Source organism: Mandrillus leucophaeus, unplaced genomic scaffold, assembly GCF_000951045.1.
Source record: "Mandrillus leucophaeus isolate KB7577 unplaced genomic scaffold, Mleu.le_1.0 Scaffold729, whole genome shotgun sequence".
NCBI classification, from domain to species: domain Eukaryota; kingdom Metazoa; phylum Chordata; class Mammalia; order Primates; family Cercopithecidae; genus Mandrillus; species Mandrillus leucophaeus.
In genome coordinates, this window is record NW_012107908.1 from 815780 (window position 1) to 838864 (window position 23085).

At 56.0% G+C, this 23085-nt stretch overlaps 2 protein-coding genes across 2 annotated transcripts in view; one reads left to right on the top strand and one right to left on the bottom strand.

The window, feature by feature from the left end:
• CRB2 (crumbs family member 2) overlaps nucleotides 1-3354 on the top strand; it is a 21099-nt gene extending 17745 nt beyond the window's left edge. Inside the window, exons 10-12 of the mRNA XM_011965505.1 lie at nucleotides 666-800; nucleotides 1303-1429; nucleotides 2897-3354. Coding sequence (XP_011820895.1) covers nucleotides 666-800; nucleotides 1303-1429; nucleotides 2897-3121 — 487 coding nt within the window. The 3' untranslated portion in view covers nucleotides 3122-3354. The remainder of the gene's footprint in view (nucleotides 1-665; nucleotides 801-1302; nucleotides 1430-2896) is intronic.
• Nucleotides 3355-5672: 2318 nt separating this feature from the next.
• The window catches only part of DENND1A (DENN/MADD domain containing 1A), a 497378-nt gene continuing 479965 nt past the window's right edge, over nucleotides 5673-23085 (bottom strand). Inside the window, exons 20-22 of the mRNA XM_011965500.1 lie at nucleotides 13709-13837; nucleotides 9673-9931; nucleotides 5673-8656 (exon numbers count right to left, since the gene is read on the bottom strand). Coding sequence (XP_011820890.1) covers nucleotides 7451-8656; nucleotides 9673-9931; nucleotides 13709-13837 — 1594 coding nt within the window. The 3' untranslated portion in view covers nucleotides 5673-7450. The remainder of the gene's footprint in view (nucleotides 8657-9672; nucleotides 9932-13708; nucleotides 13838-23085) is intronic.

The window sequence follows — 23085 nt, forward strand, 5'->3', positions numbered from 1 at the left end:
GGTGGGACGGCTGGGCAGGGGCGCGGGCCCGGGAGGGGGTGGTGACCAGGGTAGGGGTGGGCTGCAAATGCCCCCTGGGACTGGTGGGGCAGAGAAGTCTGCCAGGTCTGTGGATGAGTCGCTTCCCTTCCCTGATCCTCGTGTCCTTATCTGTGACATGAGGAGGACAGTTTAATTTGATAAATTTCCTAATAAAACACAGATCAAAACACACCCAGTTAGCTTGGAATTTCAGATAAACAGCAATGATGTCTGGGGCTGGGAGCGCCTGCCGCTTACACCGAGGTTCATCCCTGTTGGTCACTGGTCGGGGTGGAGGGAGGGGATCAGGCTTTGGCACTTCTCTTATTCATCTCCCGGTGGCTCTCCCTGGAGCTTAGGGTGTGGAAGGGGGATCTGGCTGTGGCCTGATCCCTCCCTCTCCCCTCAAAGAATGTCCAGGCGTTGCGTTTAGGAGCTGCTTTTGTTCAGAATCCTTACTTTTTGTTGTCCTCAGAGTTCTCTGAGGTTCTGGAAAGTAAATGACCCTTCCCTCCCACCAGGGACCGCAATCCCGTGACCGATAGAGGAGGGCCCTGAATTCCATACATGAGAACACAGGCTCAGGTGGCCCACGGTCACAGCACTGGGGAGGGCAGGTCCCAGGTATCCTGCACCCACTCCAGCCTCTGCTCTCTCCCCAGGTTGCCTGTCCCATCCAAGGAGTGCATCCTGAATGTCACCTGCCTCGATGGCAGCCCGTGTGAGGGTGGCTCTCCCGCTGCCAACTGCAGCTGCCTGGAGGGTCTTGCTGGCCAGAGGTGGGTCTGGGGGCCTGGGAACTGTGAGGGGGTCCAACGAGTGTGAAGGGCTATTCCTCCAGCCAGGGTGGGGTGGGGGTCCTTGCCCACCTTCTCACCCCTCCCTGGTATCACGGTCACCATTGTCACTTTGAGTTTCCTTCCATGTCTTCCAAGACCATCCTCTGTGATACAGACCTGGTAGCAGTCATGGGAACAGCCTCAGCCCGCTTGTGGGAGACCATAAAATTGCAGATTCTGGGCCCTGCAGACAGTGGCGTCAGTTCCCGGGGCACCTGCCTTCACACAGGCTCCCCAGTCCCCCTAATGGGAGGAGAGTCCTTCTCAGTCATAGCTGCTCGGGTGGTCACCTGGCAGGGCCCAGCTGGGCAGGAGCAGCGCATGGGGGCAGTGAACGGATAAGCTCTGATGCTTGCTGAAGGGGGGGGTGGGCAGCAGAGCAGCTGGGAGCACAAGAGGCAGCCATGGGGGAGCCGCTTCCTCAGCCCCCCTCCTTCTCCAGGTGTCAGGTCCCCGCCCTTCCCTGTGAAACCAACCCCTGCTTGAATGGGGGCACCTGCCGGGCAGCTGGAGGGGTATCTGAATGTATCTGCAATGCCAGATTCTCCGGCCAGTTCTGTGAAGTGGTGGTGAGTGTTGCCGGGGTGAGGGGCTGTGGACGTGGCCTGCTGGGCCCTTGGTGAGCTGATGCTGCTGGGGAGAGCAGAGCACCGTGGGGCTGTTCCTGGGCCACTCTGTCATGGGGTGGGGCAGTGAGAGGAGCCTCAGGTCCTTTCCACACCCCCCACACAGGCGGTATTTCCACGCCAGGGAGAGCTTTGAGGGCTGCCACCATCTATTGACAAGAGCACAAAGCTCCTGGCTGGGTCAGGGGCTTCCCCAGAGTGCCCAGGGCAGTGGCAGTGAGGACAGATGGTCTCTGCCAATCCAACCAGGACTCAGGGCCAAGAGGATGTTGGTGTTCTGGGATTTAGGCTGGTGAATCCAGGAGACTGAGTTGGAAGACCTGGGGCAAGGTGGGGGTGGCCTGGGAGTCTGCACTGGGGCAGGCTCGGCCACTGTGCAGGGTGGCCCCAACCCCAGGGGGCTCAGCCCGGGAGGAGCCTGGACAGACGAAGTGGAAGGCGAAGGCGGCAGGGGCTGGAGCTGTGACCCTCCCTGACACACCCCTTCCTCGGGGCGGGGGTGGTCGGGGGAAGGTGGGTGCTGGCGAGGAGAGGCTTGGAAAGGGTAGTCTGGGGAGCAGCCTTGATCTCCACAGGCCTCTGGCAGCCTGGGCCATAAACCACAAATCCCCTCCGCTTATGGGGAATGTTTCCTTTCAAGTTGAACTTTTACAGCCTCTGGCTTCCCCACCCAGCCACCTCCCAGGGCAGGGGAAGGAAATGGCTTTACAGCTCCTCCCCTAAAATGTTCAGGGGTGGAGGCTGGCAGGGCTCTCTCAGGACAGAGGGACTTTCCTCTCTAGTTTTAGGACCCAGGTCACAGCGGGCTGAGAAGCCTGGAGGTACAGAGGGAGGCCGGTGAGTCCCAGAGCCCGTGCCTCTGGAATCCTCGCATCCTGGGACTTCAGAGTCCCAGGCATGTAGAGGCTTTGATGGGGCATCCTGGGAGCCTGTGACTGGAGACAGCAAGGAGGTTTGCTGGGCCCCCTGAAGCCTGGGCCAGGGCTTGCAGGGACAAGCTGTCAGAACAGTCCCCTGCTCCCTGTGCCACCCCGCCCCGGCAGGCAGGCCCCAGTGGATTCTGACTTGGCTGTTGTGACAGGGGGCCGCTCAGTCTGCCCCAGCTCCCGCTCTGCCTCATCTCACCCTTGTAGGCTTTTGTGAAACCCACGCACCCTGCTTAGCTCCTGCCGGGTGTCCGTCTCTGTCCTTCTAGCCAGAACGCCTTTGTTGTACAGGACTCCCCGAGCCAGTGGCTCTGACAGGTGGTTTCCTGGCACTTGCCTGTACACCCCTGGGGCTGGGTCTTCACCGCTCCCAGGGCAGCCTGCTCCCAGCTCTGATTTTCTCTGAGCAGGTCCTTGTGCTACTGAGGGCCCAGGGTCCTCCCCTTCTCTGTGATCTTAGGCCTCGGTGTTGTGTCTCTTGCAGAAGGGCGTGCCCCTGCCGCTGCCATTCCCGCTGCTGGAGGTGGCCGTGCCTGCAGCCTGTGCCTGCCTCCTCCTCCTCCTCCTGGGCCTCCTTTCAGGGATCCTGGCAGCCCGAAAGCGCCGCCAGTCCGAGGGCACCTACAGCCCAAGCCAGCAGGAGGTGGCTGGGGCCCGGCTGGAGATGGACAGTGTCCTCAAGGTGCCACCGGAGGAGAGACTCATCTAGGCCAGCCTGGCTGCCGGCACCAGCACCTGGAGGTCCTGAATGGTTTCCACCTGGAGACCCAAGGAAGCTGCTGCCACGGCTCGGGACATTGCTATGGAAGTGTCCCCTTGGCTGGCAGCCTCTGCCTCTGCCCCATCGTGGATGGAGGATGAGGGGAGCAACTCAGGGAAACAGAGACCTAGAGAGGCTGTGGACTTCATCCCACCCTCGGGGTTGTGCCTCGGCAGCTGTACGGCTGTGCGTGGGAGGGCACATGTGGGTGCACACAGTGTGTGTATCTGGAGGAGTGTGTCTGAGTGTGTACCTGGGCCCGTGTTAGTCTACAGATGCTAGTGTGTGTCCTGACAGGGCTGCAGGGCGTGTCTGCTGCGTTTGCTGTGTGTCTATGACTGTGATGGGTGTGGCTGATCTCAGGAGGCGGTGGCTGCTCCACGGGGTCAACCATTACAGTCCTGGGGCAGGGGCGGTCTAAGGCTGCATGTTCTCCAGGAGGCCAGGCCGGGGTTGCCCAGGCACCAAAGCCAGGGCTCCTGCCTCCTTCCCTGCCTCTGGGGGCTGCTCCTGCCGCGGAGGCAGCTGGGAAGTCGGGAGGCCACTGGCAGAGGCCGAGTGGGCTCTGGCTCCTAGAACAAACGTCCCTTCAGGCAGGTCTGTCTGCCAGAAGCCAGAGCCAGTCACGCGAGGGAACCACAGACCCACCCGCCCCCTCAGCCGGAGCAGCCCAAGGGAGCAGAGGAGGGGCTGCCTTGAGCTTCCCACCCTGCTGTGGTCATTTGTCAAACGGGGAAGGCACCCCCCGCCTACCTCACAGGGCTGTTGTGAGGATCGGAGAGGATGACAGTGGGGAGAGAATCTGGACGTCGTCAACTCCCGTCTGATGGGAAGGATCGTCTGCATGTCCTTCTGGGATAAGGATGACAGAGCAACCCTTCTCCTGCCCCAAACGCCGCCAGCTCACCCAACCACCTCTGCGTCTCCAGCTCCGGTCCTCCCTAGCAGCCTGGCGAGCGAGCTCCTTCCCCTGATGACTGGTTGCCTCTACACAGATTCGGCGAGAGGACTCGAAGGAAGCCCTCTGGGGTGTCTGCTGAGTGGAGGAGCTCAGTGAACACTGGCGCTGCCTCTGTGTCAGGGCTGGGCCTGCAGAGGCAGACTCGGGGGAGACTCTGCTGCTTGCTCCCAGCCCCTTCCCCGGCGATGCCCATCACACTGTGACCTCCAATCCCTGAAGGGCACTTGCCTAAGGGCCAGGCCTCCTTCCAGCTTCATGGACCTGGAGATGTGCCCTTTTGTCCTTCCTGCTTCTCAGGCCAGGAGATCCGTTTACACTTTTGGGTCGACAGTCAGCTTTTCCTTTCGGTTTCGGCGAGTCCCAGAGGCATGGGTGTCCAATCCAAGGTGGAACCACGTGACAACTTGGGGGACTGGGACATGGGACTGGGAAGTCAGCAGAGGCTGGGATAGAGAGGGCCCTGAACGCCAGGCTCAGGGGCTTGCCTGGTCCTTATCCTGGAGGAGGTGGAACCACTTTTCGCTGAACTTTCTCTACAACCCTTGGGAACAGGGGGAGGAGGCATCCGGTTCCCTTGCCTTAGCCGGTTCCAGGGTCAGTTTACTGAGTTAGGGATTTGGAAAACCTGTGTCAGCTGTGACTCCTAGGATATTTTATGTGGAACCCCAACATGTAGATGAAAGCTGGCTGTGCCCTCTCTTCCTGGCTCCTATTGCTTCAGGTGGCTGGTTTTTTGTTTGTTTTTTTTTTTTTGAGATGGAGTCTCACTCTGTCACCCAGGCTGGAGTGCAGTGGCACGATCTCGGCTCACTGCAACCTCTGCCTCCTGGGTTCAAGCAATTTCCTGCCTCAGCCTCTGGAGTAGCTGGGATTACAGGTGCCTGCTTTAGTAGAGAAGGGGTTTCACCATCTTGACCACGCTGGTCTTGAACTCCCGACCTCGTGATCTACCTGCCCCGGCCTCCCAAAGTGTTGGGATTACAGGTATGAGCCACTGTGCCTGGCCTGGGTGCCTGCCGTTCAGGCCTGTCAGTCCTGCAGGGGAGAGCATGGTCAGATGCTGGGCGAGTTGGAGGGGGTGGGTGGTGTGACTGGGCATGTTTCACACTATGGGTGGTCAATTGGTCTGCATTTCCACCCCCTCCAAATACCAGCGTCCAACAGAGGCAGATGCCCAGGCTCTGTTCTTGCTAATGAGAGACCTGTGGGGGCGACTTGCCAGGTGTCCCCTTGAATGCTTTCCTGACTCCTGGGTGCCCTCAACATCGTTGGTGGCCTGCAGTCTGCCCCATGGCCCCAGCAGGGCTGAGCAGGCCTGTTGCCAGCCCAACCCCGTGCCTGGTCTATGAGGGGCAGAGCATGAGCTGGCTTAGAGCCCTGAGCGGCCACCGGCTTGGGCGGGTGCGGGGAAATGACTCCTTCCCTAACTGCTCCACGCCTGGTCCCCGCCTCTACAGGAGCTGGTGGTGAGGATGGCTTCAGGCCCACGTGGGGCCTCCCCCACCCCAAAAGCTTCAAGGACACGGGGATGCCAGCCTCTTCCCCAAGATGATTTTATTGAATGCACACAAAGTTCATCCTTGGGTTTGCAAAGTCAGTCCCACAAGTGAAGAGGCAGCAGTGCTCATGTGAACATGGAGCGCTCACCCCAGTCCTCCAGCACAGCCAGGGCGCCTTGGGGTACACACCCTCCTTCCCTGGGGATGCCAGCGCCGCCTCTGCCCTATCTCGGATGGGGCCTGGGGATCTGCCCAGGGAGTGAAACTGGAATTTCTGTGAAACACCTAAGTGCCCGGGAGGTGCCCCCATGGCCCAGGAGTGACACGGCTCCCCAAGCAGCCAGAGCCCATTCCTGAGCCAGACAGGTCACAGTTGGCCCAGGAAAAGCCATGTGCCAGGACGGCCACCAAGCCTCCCTGACCATGTGCAGCAGTGGTGGCCTCTTAGACACAGAGGGGGCTCCCTGGGTGACAGATCTCCAGAGACCCCCCCCCTTGTCCCCCTCAGACACCCCTGGATAGACTGTGTGTCTGACCCATCCCGAATAGGAAATGAGAGCTCGGGTCGAAATGCTCACAATTTCCTGCGTGTCTCAGATGGCTGTTTTCTTAAATGGTCGGGGCATACTTTTTAACTTGGTTTATGGAAATGAATCAATTTCAAGACTCATCAAATCAATAAGGTAAAAAGGAAAAAGATAAACAATAAAACATTCACTCTAACTTTGGTGACGGTGGCCTCAGGAATTTCTGTGCTGGCCTGGTGCTCTGGGCAGGTGGGGAGGGACTGGCTTCTAGCCCTTCTCCTGCTTCTCTGAGGCAGAGACCAAGTTTGTCCTTTCTACCCGGCTCTGGAGCAGGGGCTCAGGGCCACTGCCTCGTTCCAACCCAGGAAGGCCAGCTGCCTCTGCATCAGTCTGAGGCATTCCGCTCGACCTTCGAGTTGAAATCTGGGTCGCAGCTTGCCCACAAAGCTCCAGATGCCAAGAGGCTGAGACCCAGCTTTGACAGTGAGAAGAGAACCTGGAGGTATCAGAGTGCCAGAGAGCTGGAATGAGGGGGTGGGGGCTCCCCCCAAAACACTCGGATGGGGTTTCTATTTTCCTTCTAGAAATCAATGTTGCTGGTGCTCGCAGTCCCCGTGCAGGGTGGCTGGGGCTGGGCATCACAAGGCAGTCCAGACCCCCTGGTCCCCAGACCCTCCCAGGTCAGAATCAACTGAAGTTTTGGGGTGAAGACACAGGAAAGAACGTGTGTGTATATTGCTAGAAACAGTCTGGAAGTGCCCCACCAGGTAGATCCTCCAGCCCAGGAGGAGTCCTAACTTCAGCCCCAAGCCGCCTGTGTCTCGGGCAGAGGAGCTCACACTGGAGGGTAACCCTGCCACTTGTGTCCGAGGAGGTGGGCGTGCAGGGCCTGGCTGTGGTGGAACAGGAGAGCTGGGCTCAGAGGATAGGCCTTCGGAGCCTCTCGGGACACTTCCAGGGGGAAGGTGGGTAGGACTTGGTCTGGGGCAATCAATCATTGGCCCAGCTGACCTCTTTAGTGCAAAACCCAATCAAGGGTGCCGAGGACGGGCAACCGCGGGGTGGGACGGGCACTCAGGAACTGGGTTGATTCCCAGACTGGAACTGGTGCCATTCCGCAGGGCCAGACCTCAGAGATGGGCAGTGTGGAGGGGAGGAGGGGGCAGCAGAGAGGGGTCCCATCCCTTCCCACCAGCAGAACCTGGGCAGAGAGCGTGGCAGGGGACCCTCGGAACCGCAGCAGTGGACGGACCCTCGGACCTCGGTGCATCCCCTGCCCTCAGGGCCTGGCTCACTCGAAGGTCTCCCACTGCTTCCTGAGCTGCTCCACCGAGTCTGGGGCCGGGGCCGGGGCCGGGGCCAGGACCGGACTTGGGCTCACGTCTTGCTTGGTTTTCTGTAACAAATCCTCAAAGGGGTCTCTGGTCTGTTGAGGAGCAGAGGGCCGCAGTGTTGGCTCCAGGCCTTGCGGGGGCCTGGGAGGCAGAAGTGGGGGGTCTGCAGGCCTCAGGGCCAGCCCCTGCTTGGCCTCAGCAGCCCTGGCACTTGAGCGGGCCAGGGGCAACGTTCGGATCCTGGATGGGGCAACTGCTGGGGGACCCAGCGGCTGTAGGGGGCTCGTGTGGGTGCCCATGGGCATCTGGCCAAAGAGGTTGGGCATGGAGAGGGCAGAGAGGTTGGGCTGAGACCTGTGAGGGGCACAGAAGCCAGCGCTGGACAGCAGGAGGCCGGATGCAAAAGCCGGCCCCAGGGAAGCTGGAGGGACCCCAAAAGGCCCCGCTGGTGTGGAGACCAGGGACAGGGTTGGTGGGGCTGCTGGCATGGATGGGACAAAGGGGTTGAGTGGTGGCTGTGGGAATGGGGCAGGTGTCCCCGCAGGGGGGAAGCTGAATTGGGGGGTGAATGGGGTGGCTACATTCGGGGTGGCATGGCGTGGCGGGAGGGTGCTGCCTGACCAGGCTGTGCTGAGCGGGTCCAGGAGTGCGAGCAGGGCATCACTGCTCGTGCCTGCAGCCCCGGGGCTGGGGCTGAGTGGCTGAAGCAGTTCAGTGGGGCCTTGGGGGACACCACCAGGGAGGAGCCCTGGACTCAGGGCAGCTCGCCTGTCCCGATCCACCTGCAGCCGCTCTGAGACGTCACCAAGTGCGGCGCCGGCAGCCTGGAGCTTGGCTGGGCGGGGAATGGGTGGTGGAGGCACGATGCCCAGCTCTGGGGTCTTCCTGCCTTGGGGCCGGGGGATGGTGATGCTGCCCAGAGTAGGGGTGGGCACCTCCTCCTTGTCACTGGGGTTCAGGATGCTGTCCCGGTTCTGGGGCCTTCGAGGCAGGGCCAGGGAGTTCCCGAGCAGGGCCGAGGGCTTCTCAGGGGAGGCAGCTGGGGGCTTGCTGGGGATGGCCATGTCGTCCTGGCCCAGGCTCCAGAGCTTGTTGTATGGGTGGGTAAGCTTCAAGGCCACTGTCACCCCGCGGCTCCTCTCACTCCCGCCCAGGTCCAGCCTCTGTTGGGAGGGAAGGAGGGCGGCAGTGACCACAGGCTGAGTTGGGACATATGTGTGCCCATTCCCACACCACTCCTGTGTGCTGAATGCATGTTGGGCCTAGGTGTGTGGCTGATTAGCTCCTCGGACTTGGAACAGCTGGGGACTCCCCCAGGTTACCAGCAGAGGACCCAGGTGTGCTGGGACTCCAAGCCTGTGCTCCGGGAACTCAAGAGAAAGCTCTCGTCCCTTTACACCAGTGGTGGTTGCCAAGGAGTTTTAGGAAAGTGACTCCAGCTACTGGCTGGCCCTTTTCACTTTTTAGATTGCAGGCACCTGCAATCACCTGTAAGCCTGGGAGGGTGAGTGAGACTCAGGGCCTGGTAGAAGGCACCTTGGCTGGGGAGAAAGGAGGAGGCCAAGTTGGAGTCCTGGCTCTGCCACTTGTAAGCCACATGGCCCGGGCACCAGTCCCCTTCTCCTGGCCCAGGTCCTTGTTCCCAGCAGGGAACACTCATGAATGACTGGAGCTCTGTGAACCCCACAGTGTGACTCAGTGATGCAGAGTCAGAAGCCCCCACTTGCAAGTAAGGAAACTGAGGCACCGAGAAGGGATGTGATGGATTGGACGTCACAATGGGAATTACACACTGATTTGCATTCATAATGCAGAACCAAGAACTTTCATCCAAAGGCTCTGCCAAGGAGCCCTGGCAGGGATGGATGCAATCCCAGTTCCAGCAGGGGCTGCAGCCCCTCTGGGGGTGCAAGGAGAGTGGCTGGCAGCACCCGCCCCCTCGTCTGATGCACACACAGGGTGGGGCAAGTTTCCATCAGGCTCTAGCATCTTCTCCTACCGTCACTGTTAGGGTGGTGTGGGCCCCGGCACCCTGGGAGGGGTTTACAGTCACACTGACCCTAAGTGTTGGCTGAGGGCCTTGGAAAGTCCCTGTTTCTCTGTTAGTCTCTTCCACTGTCACATGGGGGTCTGCGGACAGTGCGGGCCTGGCAGGTCCCCTCCCTTGCCTATGCCATACCTGATAGTCAAAGGTCCCTGGCTGCTCCCTCAGGTCTTTGGGGGCACGAAGGTCCTCCAAGCTCTTGGCCTGGCCCAGGGGCTGCAATGCGGCCTCCATGTCCAGGTTGTTGAAGACGTCTTCCAGAAGGTCGATGCTGGCAGCCCGGTCAGTGGGAGCTGGGACGGGGCCTGCGGGTTTCCGCACTTGCTGCTCTGGACTCTCTGCCTCGTCGCCTTCCGCACTGTCTGACTCCTTGAGTGTCCGATACGGCTGTGGCCTGCGGGGAGACAGGGCAGGCTGGAATCTCCCACCCAGACCTTCAGGGGAGGAGCAAGCGGCCTCCAGCCCAAGCACATTGAGGGCTTGAGGGGTACACGCAGGAGCCTTCGGGACAGGAGCGTGTCCCAGGGTGTCCGGGAGGGCAGGAGTCTAGGAGGCTGCGAGGGTGCAAGCTGGGCACACTGATGGGCCTGGGGGTGTGAACAGGGGCAAGTCGCTTTGGCTCTCACGTGCACGGAGGGGACCCATTTAGTGCCCCTCCCAAACTACAGGTCCTTTCATAAAACTAGCTAGTGGGCTTGTGAGCCATTCAGACAAGATATGAGGAACAGACAGGACTGGAAGGGAGCTCACAGGCCAGCAGTCATGCTCCTCTTACTCCCGCCCTGCTCTGCTGTTTGGTAGCCTAGGCACAGCCACAGTCAGGTTCTGTGAACAGCTCATGGGGAACTGTCTGGGCCTAAGCTTGCCCTGCTAAGCTTGGTTCCAGCTCTGGTCATGCTATTTCTTGCTGTGGGACCTTTGGCAGGTTACTTAACTCTCTGAGCCTCAGGCGCTCAGGTGGTGGTAGTGGTGGTTACATGAGCAAATGCGGTGCCTGGCACACAGCAGACATGCAGAGGTTGGTTACAGCATCCAGCGCCCACCAGTGAGCATGGCTGTCACACGGGCTCTTCTGCTATCAGCTTTCTATACTTTTACACATCAAAACCTTGCAGCCATTGGCTGGGCATGGTGGCTCATGCCTGTAATCCCAGCACTTTGGGAGGCCGAGGTGAGCGGATCACTTGAGGTCAGGAGTTCTAGACCAGCCTGGCCAACATGGTGAAACCCTGTCCCTACTAAAATTACAAAATTTTGCGGGGTGTGGTGGTGCATGCCTGTAGTCTCAGCTACTCGGGTGGCTGAGGCATGGGAATTGCTTGAACCTGGGAGATGGAGGTTGCAGTGAGCCAAGATCACAACACTGCACTCCAGCCTGGGTGACAAAGCAAGACCCTGTCTCAAAACAAGCAAAACAAAACAAAACAAACCACAAACAAACCCCACACCACTACTTTGCAGCTGATACAAGTATAGGTAACAAAGGGTTCCACTTGCCTTCCCTTCCCATGGACCTGAGTCCCAGGGCACCACTGGGTAGATGGAGAGGCAGTGCCTGGGTCAACCCTGACCTCTAGTGGAGCCCCAGTGGGAACTGCATCTCACCTTTTTTATTTTTTTATTTTTTATTTTATTTTTGAGACGGAGTTTCACTCCTGTCTCCCAGGCTGGAGTGCAATGGCGCGATCTCGGCTCACTGCAACCTCCGCCTCCCAGGTTCAAGCAATTCTCCTGGCTTAGCCTCCCGAGTAGCTGGAATTACAGGCGCCCGCCACCACGCCCAGCTAATTTTTTGTATTTTTAGTAGAGATGGGGTTTCACTATGTTGGCCAGACTGGTCTCGAACTCCTGACCTCGTGATCCGCCTGCCTCAGCCTCCCAGTGTTGAGATTGCAGGCGTGAGCCACCGCGCCTGGCCACAGCTCGCCTCTTCTAACCCCAGGTCGGGCTGGTGGTGGCCCTAGGTCAGGCAGAGATCATGCCCGTGGCACTGGTAAAGTGGGGGAAGGGCACCACCTGGCGGTCAAGGGTAGGCTCACAGTGAAGACTGCAGGGTGGGGGACATATGGGAGGGCTCATCAAACAATATCAGTGATGGACAGGGACTCCATCATGTACTCTCTCGCTGAAGCAATGCTAGCGGGCCAGGAAGTCGGACTTACACCCCCACTTTATGGATGAGGAATGAAGCTCAGAGATGTTAATAACTCACCTATGTCACACAGCACTCCCAAGGGGTGGAAATGGAAGCCAAGCTTGAGAGGCTTCAAACGTCCCTTACTCACCCTGACCAAGGAATTAGAGACCCTTTAATCAAGATGAGCACAATGAAAGGGTTAAAGTCAGTGTGCTTCTGGAACTTAAGGAACCCATTTTGAACCCATTTTGAGTTAGGATGGGCCAGTTTCTTTTCAAACACACACACAAAGGCCTGTACTGACCTCTGAGGTCATGGGCTAAGGAAGCGAGCCCTTGCCATTATTTAAATAATTAAGGCATCAGTTAGTTCAGAGAGGATATGATGGAGCTGGGTCTTGGACTTGACTTGGTGCGCTCCTGGCTGGCAGCAGGGTGCCTTTTCCCAAAAGGTGTTTTAAGTTGACACATAGATGAACACGTCTTATGCTAAAGGTTCTATTTTTGTTCTAATTAGCAACAGAAATAATAACTAATACATTAAGCCTACAAAATCGTAGATATTATTGCTTAGGAGAAGGCTAATTTTAAAATCTTTTGAAAAAAATTGAAACAAAGATTTGATATACAGCAAAAGTGATGTGTGATGCTTGGATGACACCAGCTTAGGCCACTACTTTTTTTTTTTTTTTTTTTTTAAGGCAGAGTCTCATTCTGTCACCCAGGTTGGAGTACAGCAGTGCGATCTCGGCTCACTGCAACCTCCGCCTCCTGGGTTCAAGTGATTCTCTTGCCTCAGTCTCCTGAATAGCTGGGATTACAGGTGCGTGCCACCACACCAGCTAATATTTGTATTTTTTTAAGTAGAGACGGGGTTTCCCCATGTTGGCCAGGCTGGTCTCGAACTCCTGGCCTCAAGTGATCCACCTGCCTGGGCCTCCCAAAGTGCTGGGATTACAGGTGTGAGCCACTGTGCTTGGCAAGGCCTCTACTTTCTAAGTGAGGACACTGGGAGGGGAGTGACTTGTCTGGGTCCCCAGTGACCTGGTGGCAGGAAAGGGTCAGGACCCTCTGACCCTGTGGGGTTGGTGACGGGGGGCCGAGCAGCCTGGGGTTTATAAGGTCCTTAGAGGAACCCACGGGCCACCCCATGGGGGGGGGACCGGATGCTGGGGTTTGGGAACAGGGAGAGGGTGCAGGGGACATGAGGGAGAGGGAGGGAAGGGCATCTCCTCTTCTGTGCAATGACTGAAACGATTAACATGCTCCCTGGAAGGTTGCTGTGGTCACCGTGGGCATCCAGCAAAGGGTACTTTCCATTCCCTGAAAGGCTCCCATTAAAAACACAGAACCGTGTTAACAAGGGCAAACAGCTTTTGTCTGTCTCTCTGCTCGATCCCAGCTCTGAAACACTTGTGGGTAGAGGGGCAAGAATGGGTAAAGAAAGGAGGGTGACAGCAGCTTAATTTTAGGGGTGGCTGGATGGTGGGTGAAACTTTTTAAAATCACTACTTGTAATTGGTATGAGGCTTAGGCTATAAATAATAATGATTAAATTTATCTTTAAAAAGTCAGGCAGATTAGAACACTTGGATAGGCTGGCATTCAATACAAACGTTTCATATGAGGAACGTTTTCTTTGTCAACTTAAACTCTGACTCCCATCTCCATGGCTTTCCAAGATATGCTGAGATAAAGAAGGACTTGGAGATCAACAACCAGACTAATTGTAGTCACCAGTTCCATCAGCAATCAAACACATTTTCATCTCTGAGGGACCAACACTCACATATCACCCTGTCACCTTACTCAATTGTCACAGCCCCTGTGGAGCTAGCAGAACGGATGCCCTGAGAGGTGGCACACGGAGGTGGCGTCCACCCGGCATGTTGGCACTGGGGCACCGACAGGCAGCAGCTCCAGACACCCTCCCCTCCCAACACAAAGGCAAGCATCACCAGCCCCCCGCTTTCCCCATGCAGCCCCACAGAGTCACCCAACCGAGCTCAGGGAAATGGAAGAAGGAAGAAGAGACCATTCAAAGGGAGCAGAGAAGAAAAAGCTCTCGGTGAAGCCAGAGCTCGGGCCCTCTTCCCGCTGGCATTCATCGTCAGAAGAGTCTTCGGAGAGGAAGACCGCGTAGTGTCGTAAGGGCTTTACCAGGCTGGGGCAGAGGAAGACAAAAGAGAAGAGAACAGGCAGTTAGGGGCGCCCTCAGAACTTCATGTGCAGGCGAGAAGCAGGCCTCTGGGCTCCATGCCTGGCTCCCTGTGCCAGCCTGGGGTGGCAGCTCTCAGGAGAGGAAGCTCGTTCCAGATAGAAAAGAAACTAAATTTGCCATGTGTCCAGAGCCTTCAACTCATGACCCATCACATAGGACCTAGTAATCCCACTTCCATTTGGTTAACCCTCAGAGTTGGCAAAGAATCACACCTGAAGATGGTCATCACTGGTGTTTATAATATTAAAACATGGAACAACCTACATTGTCAGCAACAACCAGCTGGCGCAGTGGCTGAATCTTGTCCTTCCACGAAACGCAATGTTTATGAAGACACATTTAAAGATCAGGATGCAGAACTGCAATCACACCGCATTCGCTGTCATCTGCTTATGGAAAAATTCATAGAAAAAAGACTGGAAAGGTACATGGCTAATGTCAATAACAGCCAGTGGAATCACGGGTGATTTCTTTCCCCCCTGCTTCTTTTTATTTTTCTGTGTCTTATACATTTTCTACAATGAGCATATCTACTCCAATAATCAGGAAGAAATAAAAAATAAAAAAGTTAAAGAAAAAAGTGAGCCGTGCGGAAGAGCTCTCACGAGAAGGCCCTTTTCTGATTAGCGGCTGCTCTCTGGAGTTTCCGTCAGATGCCTCTTCAGAGAGTCTTTTTCATCTGTGATGTGGAAATTAAATATTCATTGTTATAAAAAATGCATCTCCCTTGTCAGCCACCTGTGAGCTCTACCTCTATAAACACCAACACATACACAGCCTGGAGAAACTCCACGCCCGGCTCCCATGAATTATATACTGACCAGGGCCCACCGGAGGCCGTGTGCTCAGCAGGGGCGAGCTGGACTAGCAGACCTGGGTTCAAATCCCGGCCCTTGCGCTGGGGAGTAGGTGTCTCCGTGCGTTCCACCAAGAGGCATTTTGAGCCTGCCCGGTGTGAGCAGACCCCGGGGTGTTCCACACCCCTGCCCCGTTCTGTGGGCTGGCTTGCTCTGAGGCAAGTGAAGTTTGGGGAGAATATGGGGTCTGGAGGCTGGCATGGGCTACCTCCTCTCCCCTCACCCCCTCAGCCAAAGCCGTCTCCCTTCTCTGCTCTGTATGCTGGAATTCTTTTGAGGTTTTATTTCAGGAGAGGGCAATGTGTCCAAAAAAAGGGCACGAGAACCACAGCTGGAGGGTGAGTCAGAGACAGTGGTTGCACAGGGGGACGGGGCGAGTGGCCTGTGCCTGCGCTTTGCTGCAATCCGCCAGGGCTGGTGCCCATCCCAGCACTTTCACATCAGAACCCTCACTTCCTCCCAGAGGCTGGCCAGGCAGACTTTTGTCCTCGAACTGCAGTGGAGGTTGAGGCTCAGGAGGGGAAGCCAGTAGCCCAGGGTTACACAACAGGAGGCGGCCAGTCGCAGCGCTGGGCTCTTCCCTGCTCCCAGGCTGCCTTGCTGGCTGTCAGGGGCAAGACACAACTCAGCCCTTCCTGGACTAGAGAGGGCTCTGGTCCAGGGGGCATTTTCCTGCCTCAGTGGAGAGGCCAGGAAGACCTGACTTGCAGGAATCTTGGGGCCAGGGCACCTAGCTCCTGCCACTTCCACAGCAAAGAAGACAGAGCAGAAAGGCTACCCTCCATACAGCCACCAGAGTCTCTTTCAATCACAAACCCACACTTGTCACTCTCCTGCTAAAACCTACGAATCTGCCATTCTGAACTGTGATCTCGCTGCAGTTGGTGGTATGGTGAGTAAATAAATCTGTGGAGCAAAGGGTTAGGAATAATATGTTCAGACATGTTATTTCAAAGTTGTTTCAAAGTTAGGGGGAGCCCACTCTCGCTCTGTAGCACTGACTGCTCTCCAGAGCAGGCGAGGGGCGGGTGGGCAGGCCGTGGGCTTCCGCCGCACTCTGGGGAGCTTGTGGGATGCACTGCTGAGCAGCCGTCCCAGGCCTGGGCTCCAAGCAGGGCAGTCTCCACGCTGTGTGTCAGATCTGCCTACCTCTGCGGCCCTCTCCTGGCCTCCCCTGCACTTCGGCCATGCTTACCATCTCTGACCACACCGGCCCGGGATATCCCCCGTCCCTGTCACCTTTGCTTAGAGCACTGACTGCTCTTTGGTCTTGAAGACTCAGCTTAATGCGACTGCTATGAAGCCCACTGGAGTCTAGGAGAGCTCTCTGGCTGTGCGTCTTAGCACTTCTTAGACACCATTTAGCCTCTTGCCACTGTTTCTGAGTCGAGCTCCTCAAGGACAGGGCCTGGCTTGTTCTTCTCTTTCTCCCCACCTGGGGTACAGCATGAACGCCGTGGAAGTTTGTGAATGAATGAAAGCCAGCCTGCTGGGGGAACCCCCACTTTACCATCTTCCTGGAGCCGCACCATACTGTCCCCTTTCCCCAGACTGTTCTGAGATGCTAAGACATGAAGAATGGGATGATGTTTGAAGGTGAGGGTGCCAGGGAGGTAGGGGCAGGCAGAAAGTGTTTAAAACGATATCAACAAGCAGGCACTGTGCTTTATAGAGGCCATTTCCACCCCTCACAAGAGCCTAACAAGAAGGTGTCACCATACAGATTTTCTAGAGGATGAGGCCTTCATGAGTGTACCCATCCATCTGTCCATCTGTGTACCCAAGCAACAGGCACTCTCAGCCTGCTTCCTGTGAGCAGACCCAGGCTAGCTGTGCACTGGGGCATCACTGGTGAAGAGGTGACCATGTGGCCAAGAAGTGGAGAACGGGGACTGCAGCCCAGACAGTCCACTCCCAGGGTCCTCACTCTCCCGTGAGCGGGGCTCGGGTTAGACGCACACGAGGGGACACCAGCCCCTGCTCGGGCCAAATGGAGGGAGGCTCTCCACTTGCCCTTGTGTCCACCTTGGTTGCCTTTCTGACATCCATCTAAGCACAGGCCCCCACCTCTGGCTCTGACAAGAGGGCACAGATCACAGCTTGACATGTTGGCGCAACGCCACTCAACCTGCGAGGAATTTCCGGCTTCACCTAGGAGCGAGGAGCCTCTGTGCTGGGCCGCGCCCTGGCTTCGGTAGATCAGGCGGCCACTGTTCAGGCCAATGTCACAATCCAGTGCCGCCCACGCTGCTGTGATGGTGGAGGGGGCCGGGGGCTCCCACACTGGCGTGACTGTGGCAGGCGGGGGAAGAGAAGGAACCGCAGTTTCCAGTTCACAGGCCACCTTCCTTCTCCAGTTGGATGTACTGACCGGGCCAGGCTGGTTGGGCAATGGTTTCCACAGGAGACCCAGCTGCCTCCAGAATATACCACCCATCTCTTGAGAGTGACAGGGCACACCCAGGTGAGAAATTTGTCATCTGATGTGCTCAGATCAGAGCTTTGTAAAGTCCAGGCCACATGGATGGCGATAACACCAGCAATACTCACAAGCCTTGGGCAAAATGCTGTCCATACAATTTCTCATGAATTCTTTATTGCAACCCCATTTTGCAGACAAAGTAGCCAAGGCTCAGAGAGGGGGAGTCACTTGCCCGGGGTCACATAGCAGCTAAAGGTAGAGCTGGGAACTGAATGTGGATTCGCCGACTTTCAACCACTACGGGATCTCACCTCTTCAGTTTCCTGGGTCGGAAACAACGAAATAAGAGATAGGGTGTTTCCTCTTCTACTTTTAATGAAAGGTGAGGTTTCAAAATAAACTTACTTAAATTCAGCTGCCCATGTTCTCCCATGAAATATACAGTCATATATTTGTCAGAGATAAAGGATGAACCATCGAAAACGTCCAGGCTTACATTTTTTATTAGCTTAAGGCAGAATATGGAAAAAAAAAAAAAAAAAAGCACCTTTTCCCTCATTAACCCAATTCAGCTACTCCCCTGCAGTCTGCCACCCACCACTTGCCTGAATTTTATTACACACAAAGAGCTATCTGTGAAAAGGCAGGTTGCGGCAAACTTGGCTGCCCAGCGAGGGCTGCCAGAGTTTTGGCGTGGAAGAAAGGCTGGCCATCCGTCACGGATCAGACACCATCGTCCCCCACGGCTGCTCCCGCCTCTGCCCACCTCGTCTCTGCGCGGAGTTCCCATGCAGATGACTTCCCGAACCCCTTCTAATGTTTGGTTTAACGTGTCGCTGGTTAGCGCGCGCGTGTGACAGTGGTGACAGGCGAGGCTGTTCCTTTTTAAATACCATGTCAGAGACACGGCGTCAGGAAGCGGGGACGTGCTCCATGCTCTCTGCCGCACCGGGATCGCACCGGCTTATTTTTTAATGAGGAAGATCTGCATCTCGGGAGTTTTTTTCATGTGTCACATCGCGTGGACAAATCAGCAGCACGTCACGCTGGCCCAAAATGAAATGCTGACAAATGTAGATATTTCAAATTTAATTGACATTTAAATGTACTTGAGATAAAGACGGGGAAAAATCAGCCAGGACTTGGTCTCCGGAGGTGGTGAAGGGGAGCTGGCGATCATTTTTGAAAGGATCACTTCACTCAGGCACAAAGGATCTTCATTTTGTAAATGTCTTGGCTACGCTGTGTCCCTCTGTCACGTGGCTCCAGTGGGCAGATGCTGACGAGCAGGGACAGGTCCCAGGGTGAGGCCAGGTCCTGCCTGTCTGGTGGGTGCCAGTCTAACTGTCCACTACCCTCCCCTTCCTAGCCAGGCTACCTTGGAAAAGTCACTTCACTTCCCTGAAGCTAACTTTCTTGTTGTTTAATTTTCTATTTCCATAGGTTTTTGGGGAACAGGTGGTTTTTGGATACATGCGTAATTTCTTTAGCTATGATTTATGAGATTTGGTGCATCCATCACCTGAGCAGTATATACTGAACCCAATTTGTAATCTTTTATCCCTCACCCTCTTCCTACCCTTTCCCCACCGAGTCCCCAGAGTCCATTGCATCATTTTTATGCCTCATAGCTTAGCTTCCACTTATGAGAACATACGATGTTTGGTTTTCCATTCCTGAGTTACTTCACTGAGAATAAAAGTCTCCAATCCCATCCAGGTTGCTGTGAATGCCATTCAATCATTCCTTTCCATGACAGAGTAGTATTCCATCATAGATATACCACAGTTTCTTTATCCACTTGCTGATTGATGGACTTTTGGACTTGTTCCACATCTTTGCAACCTTATTTTCTTATCTGTAAAATGGAGATTCTGTAGCCCTCCTGAGAGTCTTATGGGAAAACTTAAATGCAAGTATTTGTAAAGGGCTTTGCATGGCGCTGAGCACAGTGAATACTCCACTGTATTTGTAAAGGGCTTTGCATGGTGCTGAGCACACAGTGAATAATCCACTACTGTCCACATGCCACGTTCACCTGCCAACAAGTAGATTCTGGGCATCTGTATCCTGTGCGGGGTCTTTCCTAGGTGTTCAAGGATGAGTAAAGCAGTCCCTACCTTCCCAGAACTTTCCAGGCATGGTTAGTGGTCCTCAGTTGGCTGTATCTCAGCATACCAGAATCATTTGGGAACCACCGTCTCCTGCCAGAGATTCCACAGCACAGGAATCTCTGAAGTTCCAGATACTCAAGAGTCTGAGGTGGGAGGATCGCTTCAGCCCAGGAGTTCCAGGTCAGCCTGCGCAACACAGCTAGACCTCATCTTAAAAAAAAAAAAAATAGAAGGTGGCTCTGAACCAAGACTGCGGGGTCTCTGGGGGTACACAGTGGCACATGCCCCATAGAGGAAACTGGAATTGGACTGGAGCTGTTCTCTGAGAGACCCAGGATAAGGGCTAGGACTGTTCTCAGGGAGGAAGAGCTGGAGACAGAGGAAGCTACTGTACATAGGAACCCATATATTCAGTTGCAGGTGAATATCTACTTAAAAGCAACAACGATAAGAAGAATTATTGTTGCAACAAGTCATGATCACCAGGGTGCTCTGTCTGTTCTGCCCGTCTAGTGAACTGGTTTAGGGGAGGTAGGGGAGACGGGTGAGTGTGCGACACCAGGTCCTTCCTGCCCCACTGGGGACTTGTTTTGCTGGAGGACAGTCGTGGCGGTGTGCCTGGCTCAAAGGGTCTTGGACAAGGCTCCATTTGGGAGGTGATGTGGGAGCCGGACCTTTTTTTTTTTTTTTTTTTGAGATGGAGTCTCACTCTGTCGCCCAGGCTGGAGTACAGTGGCACAATCTTGGCTCACTGCAACTTCCGCCTCACGTGTTCAAGCGATTCTCCTGCCTCAGCTTCCAGAGTAGCTGGGACAATAGGCATGTGCTACCATGCCTGGCTAATTTATTTTATTTTATTTTAGTAGAGATGGGGTTTCACCATGTTGCCTAGGCTGGTCTTGAACTCCTGAACTCAGGCAATCCATCCGCCTCAGCCTCCCAAAGTGCCTGGCCAGAGCTGGACTTTTAATCCTGAGTATGGGAGAGGTATCATGATGACCTGGACGCATCTCTGAAAGGGGCAGGCACAGGAAACTTGATGTCGGGGTGGGGAGTTCAAGAGAAGAGGCTGGAGGTTGGCAGGGACCAGGTCGTGGAGGGCCTGGAGCCAGTGCAAGGATGAGAGGTTATGTGTAAGTTTAGGGGTGGGGCAAGGCCTTGGGGTGGCAGCAGTCAAGCAGGAAGCATGCCTGGCTGCCCATCCCCCTCTCTTGGGTTATGCCCTTGGCTTCTCCAGCCTTTATTCAGGCATTTATTTAATTACTTCTCAGTCTGTAGGTTCACTCCTTCCTTCTTGCAACAAAAATCATGAATGCAAATTTCACACGTCCATACCCATGCCCCGAGAAGCCCTTCCACGGCCACTAGCTGGACACTCACATAGGCAGTGGCCCGAGCACGGGACGTGGGCTTCAGGCTCTGTAGTGGAGGGAAGACGGAGCTGGGGATGCCTTGGGGGCACTTTCCTCTGCAGGGAAGAGGCACTGTGCAGAGCACCGGCCCCTCACCCCGAGGACAGCCTCTGCGTCCTGGAGCCCAGATCTGGAGACTGAGTTCTGGGAACATGGGGTGGGGGCAAGAAAGCAGTGGCCGTGGGACCTGGCTGCCCGGGTGCACATCCTGGATGGAGGGCACGTCATTCCACTGGCTACAGCAGTGGCTCCCTCATGGCTGAATGCCCAGGCTGTGAAGATTTTTTGGGGAGCAGGGAGTTTAGCCAAGACGACACTTGTAAAATTGCTGGGCACAAAACAGGCACTTGAGAAATGGCGATGTGGCATCTGGAAGAGGCAGAGGGCTCGGGTGTGATGGCAAAGCCTTTCAGGGGTGACTGAAGTCAGTCATGTCTTGAGGATGAGGCCCCTGTTCCTAAAGCATCCCCAAGGCTTGGTTTCCAGCTGGAATTAACTCTCCATGGTGACAGTTCCTGAGAAAAGTCCTTTCCTCTGAGTCGCCAGGCAGAAGCGGTGACAGACAAACGGGTCCCGTGTCTTCCTGGGCTGCTGCAGATCCTTGTGGGGATGCTGGGCGGGCAGAGGTGAGGCGTCCTTGGCACTTCCTGCTTTTCCAGTCTAGGTTCAGGCTCCACGGCTGGCTTCAGGCTTGGTTTTGTCTCCAGAGCGCAGAATCCACTGTGTGTGTGTGTGTCTGTGTGTGTGTGTGTGTGTGTGTGTGTGAGACAGAGAGAGAGAGAGAGAGAGAGAGAGAGTGAGAGTGAGAGGCCTCTAGCCCTGCTAATTGGGTCTGTGACCTTCTGCTCATGTGTTTGAACGGCTGGCTGCTCTGGGAGTGGGCCCTGGCACCCTGCCAGGGGGTAGAGCCCAGACAGCTGCCCCTACCCCCTGGGGCTGAGGGCCCAGCTGGCATCTTGGAGACTTGCTCCTGGGGCTGAGCAGAGTTCTTGGCTCTTAGAGGGCCGGGGATGCACTGGCAGCTTCATACGCACGTCCTAATCACACCTGGCACACAGTAGGTGCTCTTTACCTGTCTGTGGTTGTTACTGGATGCACCTCCCCGGCCTCCCAGGCACCTGACAGCAAGCCACACTCTGCCTTCACAGATTCCTTTCTTTTTTTTTTTTGAGACGGAGTCTCGTCCCCCAGGCTGGAGTGCAGTGGCCGGATCTCAGCTCACTGCAAGCTCCGCCTCCTGGGTTCACGCCATTCTCCTGCCTCAGCCTCCCGAGTAGCTAGGACTACAGGCGCCCGCCACCGCGCCCGGCTAATTTTTGGAATTTTTCAGTAGAGACGGGGTTTCACCGTGTTAGCCAGGATGGTCTCGATCTCCTGACCTCGTGATCCGCCCGTCTCGGCCTCCCAAAGTGCTGGGATTACAGGCTTGAGCCACCGCGCCCGGCCCACAGATTCCTTTCTTCATTCACCCAGGAAACATCTCCGAGCAGAGGTCTGGGCTCGGCTGTGGTCCAGGAGTTGGAAAGTCAAAGCTGAGGAGGAGCTCACAGACTACTGGTGTGCCTGGTGTGTGTGTGTGTGTGTGTGTGTGTGTGTGAGATAAAGAGAAAACTACAACATGGCAGGTCACTGCCAGATCCGGAGACGCGCAGGGGATTGTGGGCATGGGAGGGAGGAGAGTGGGCGGTTCGTGGGGGAGGTGTTGGGAGTGTCAGAGTGCTGAGGCTGTGGCGGCCACCTCAAGAGGTAAGGCCAGAAGGGAGGCCACACGCCCTGCTCACTCAGGATGCCAGTGCCTCCTGTGGGCTTTTTCCCCAGCCACACTCCTGGAGATGTTAATAGGCACCATGTTAAGAAAGGAGGGCCAGGAGACATGCCCAGAGCCTCCAGGCTGGTGCCTGGTGGGCCAGAAGGCTGACTCAGGCCTGTTGGATGCCAGAATTCTGCCCATGCACCAGGCCGCCATCCAAATGATGGGCCCACGCCCCCAGGGCAGCTGTGGGGCTGTGCAGGGCGGAAACTGCTCTACCCTTTCGTGATCCATAGCTGGGAGCACCTGAACTGCCGAGGCTGAGCTGAGCCCAGGCCCGAGGAGGGCGAGGCTGTTGAACGTGCACAAGCAGCACGCCAGCTTTTGCCAGAGCATGTGTGCGAGTGTCCAAAGAGTCCCTTGCAAATCATTCTGAGACCTGGACTTCAGGCGGGGTTTTCTCACTAAATGCTTCTGGCAGCTTCTTCTGATCTTATTTTAATCTTCTGGGGCTTTGGTGCTGGGGTCACGCAGTGCAATTCAGAGGATCAGACACTCCAATTTCTAGGCAGGAGGGGCTGGGCATTTGGGGTACAGACTGTCTACCTAGCTAGCATGGCCTGCGGGAGTTCTCCT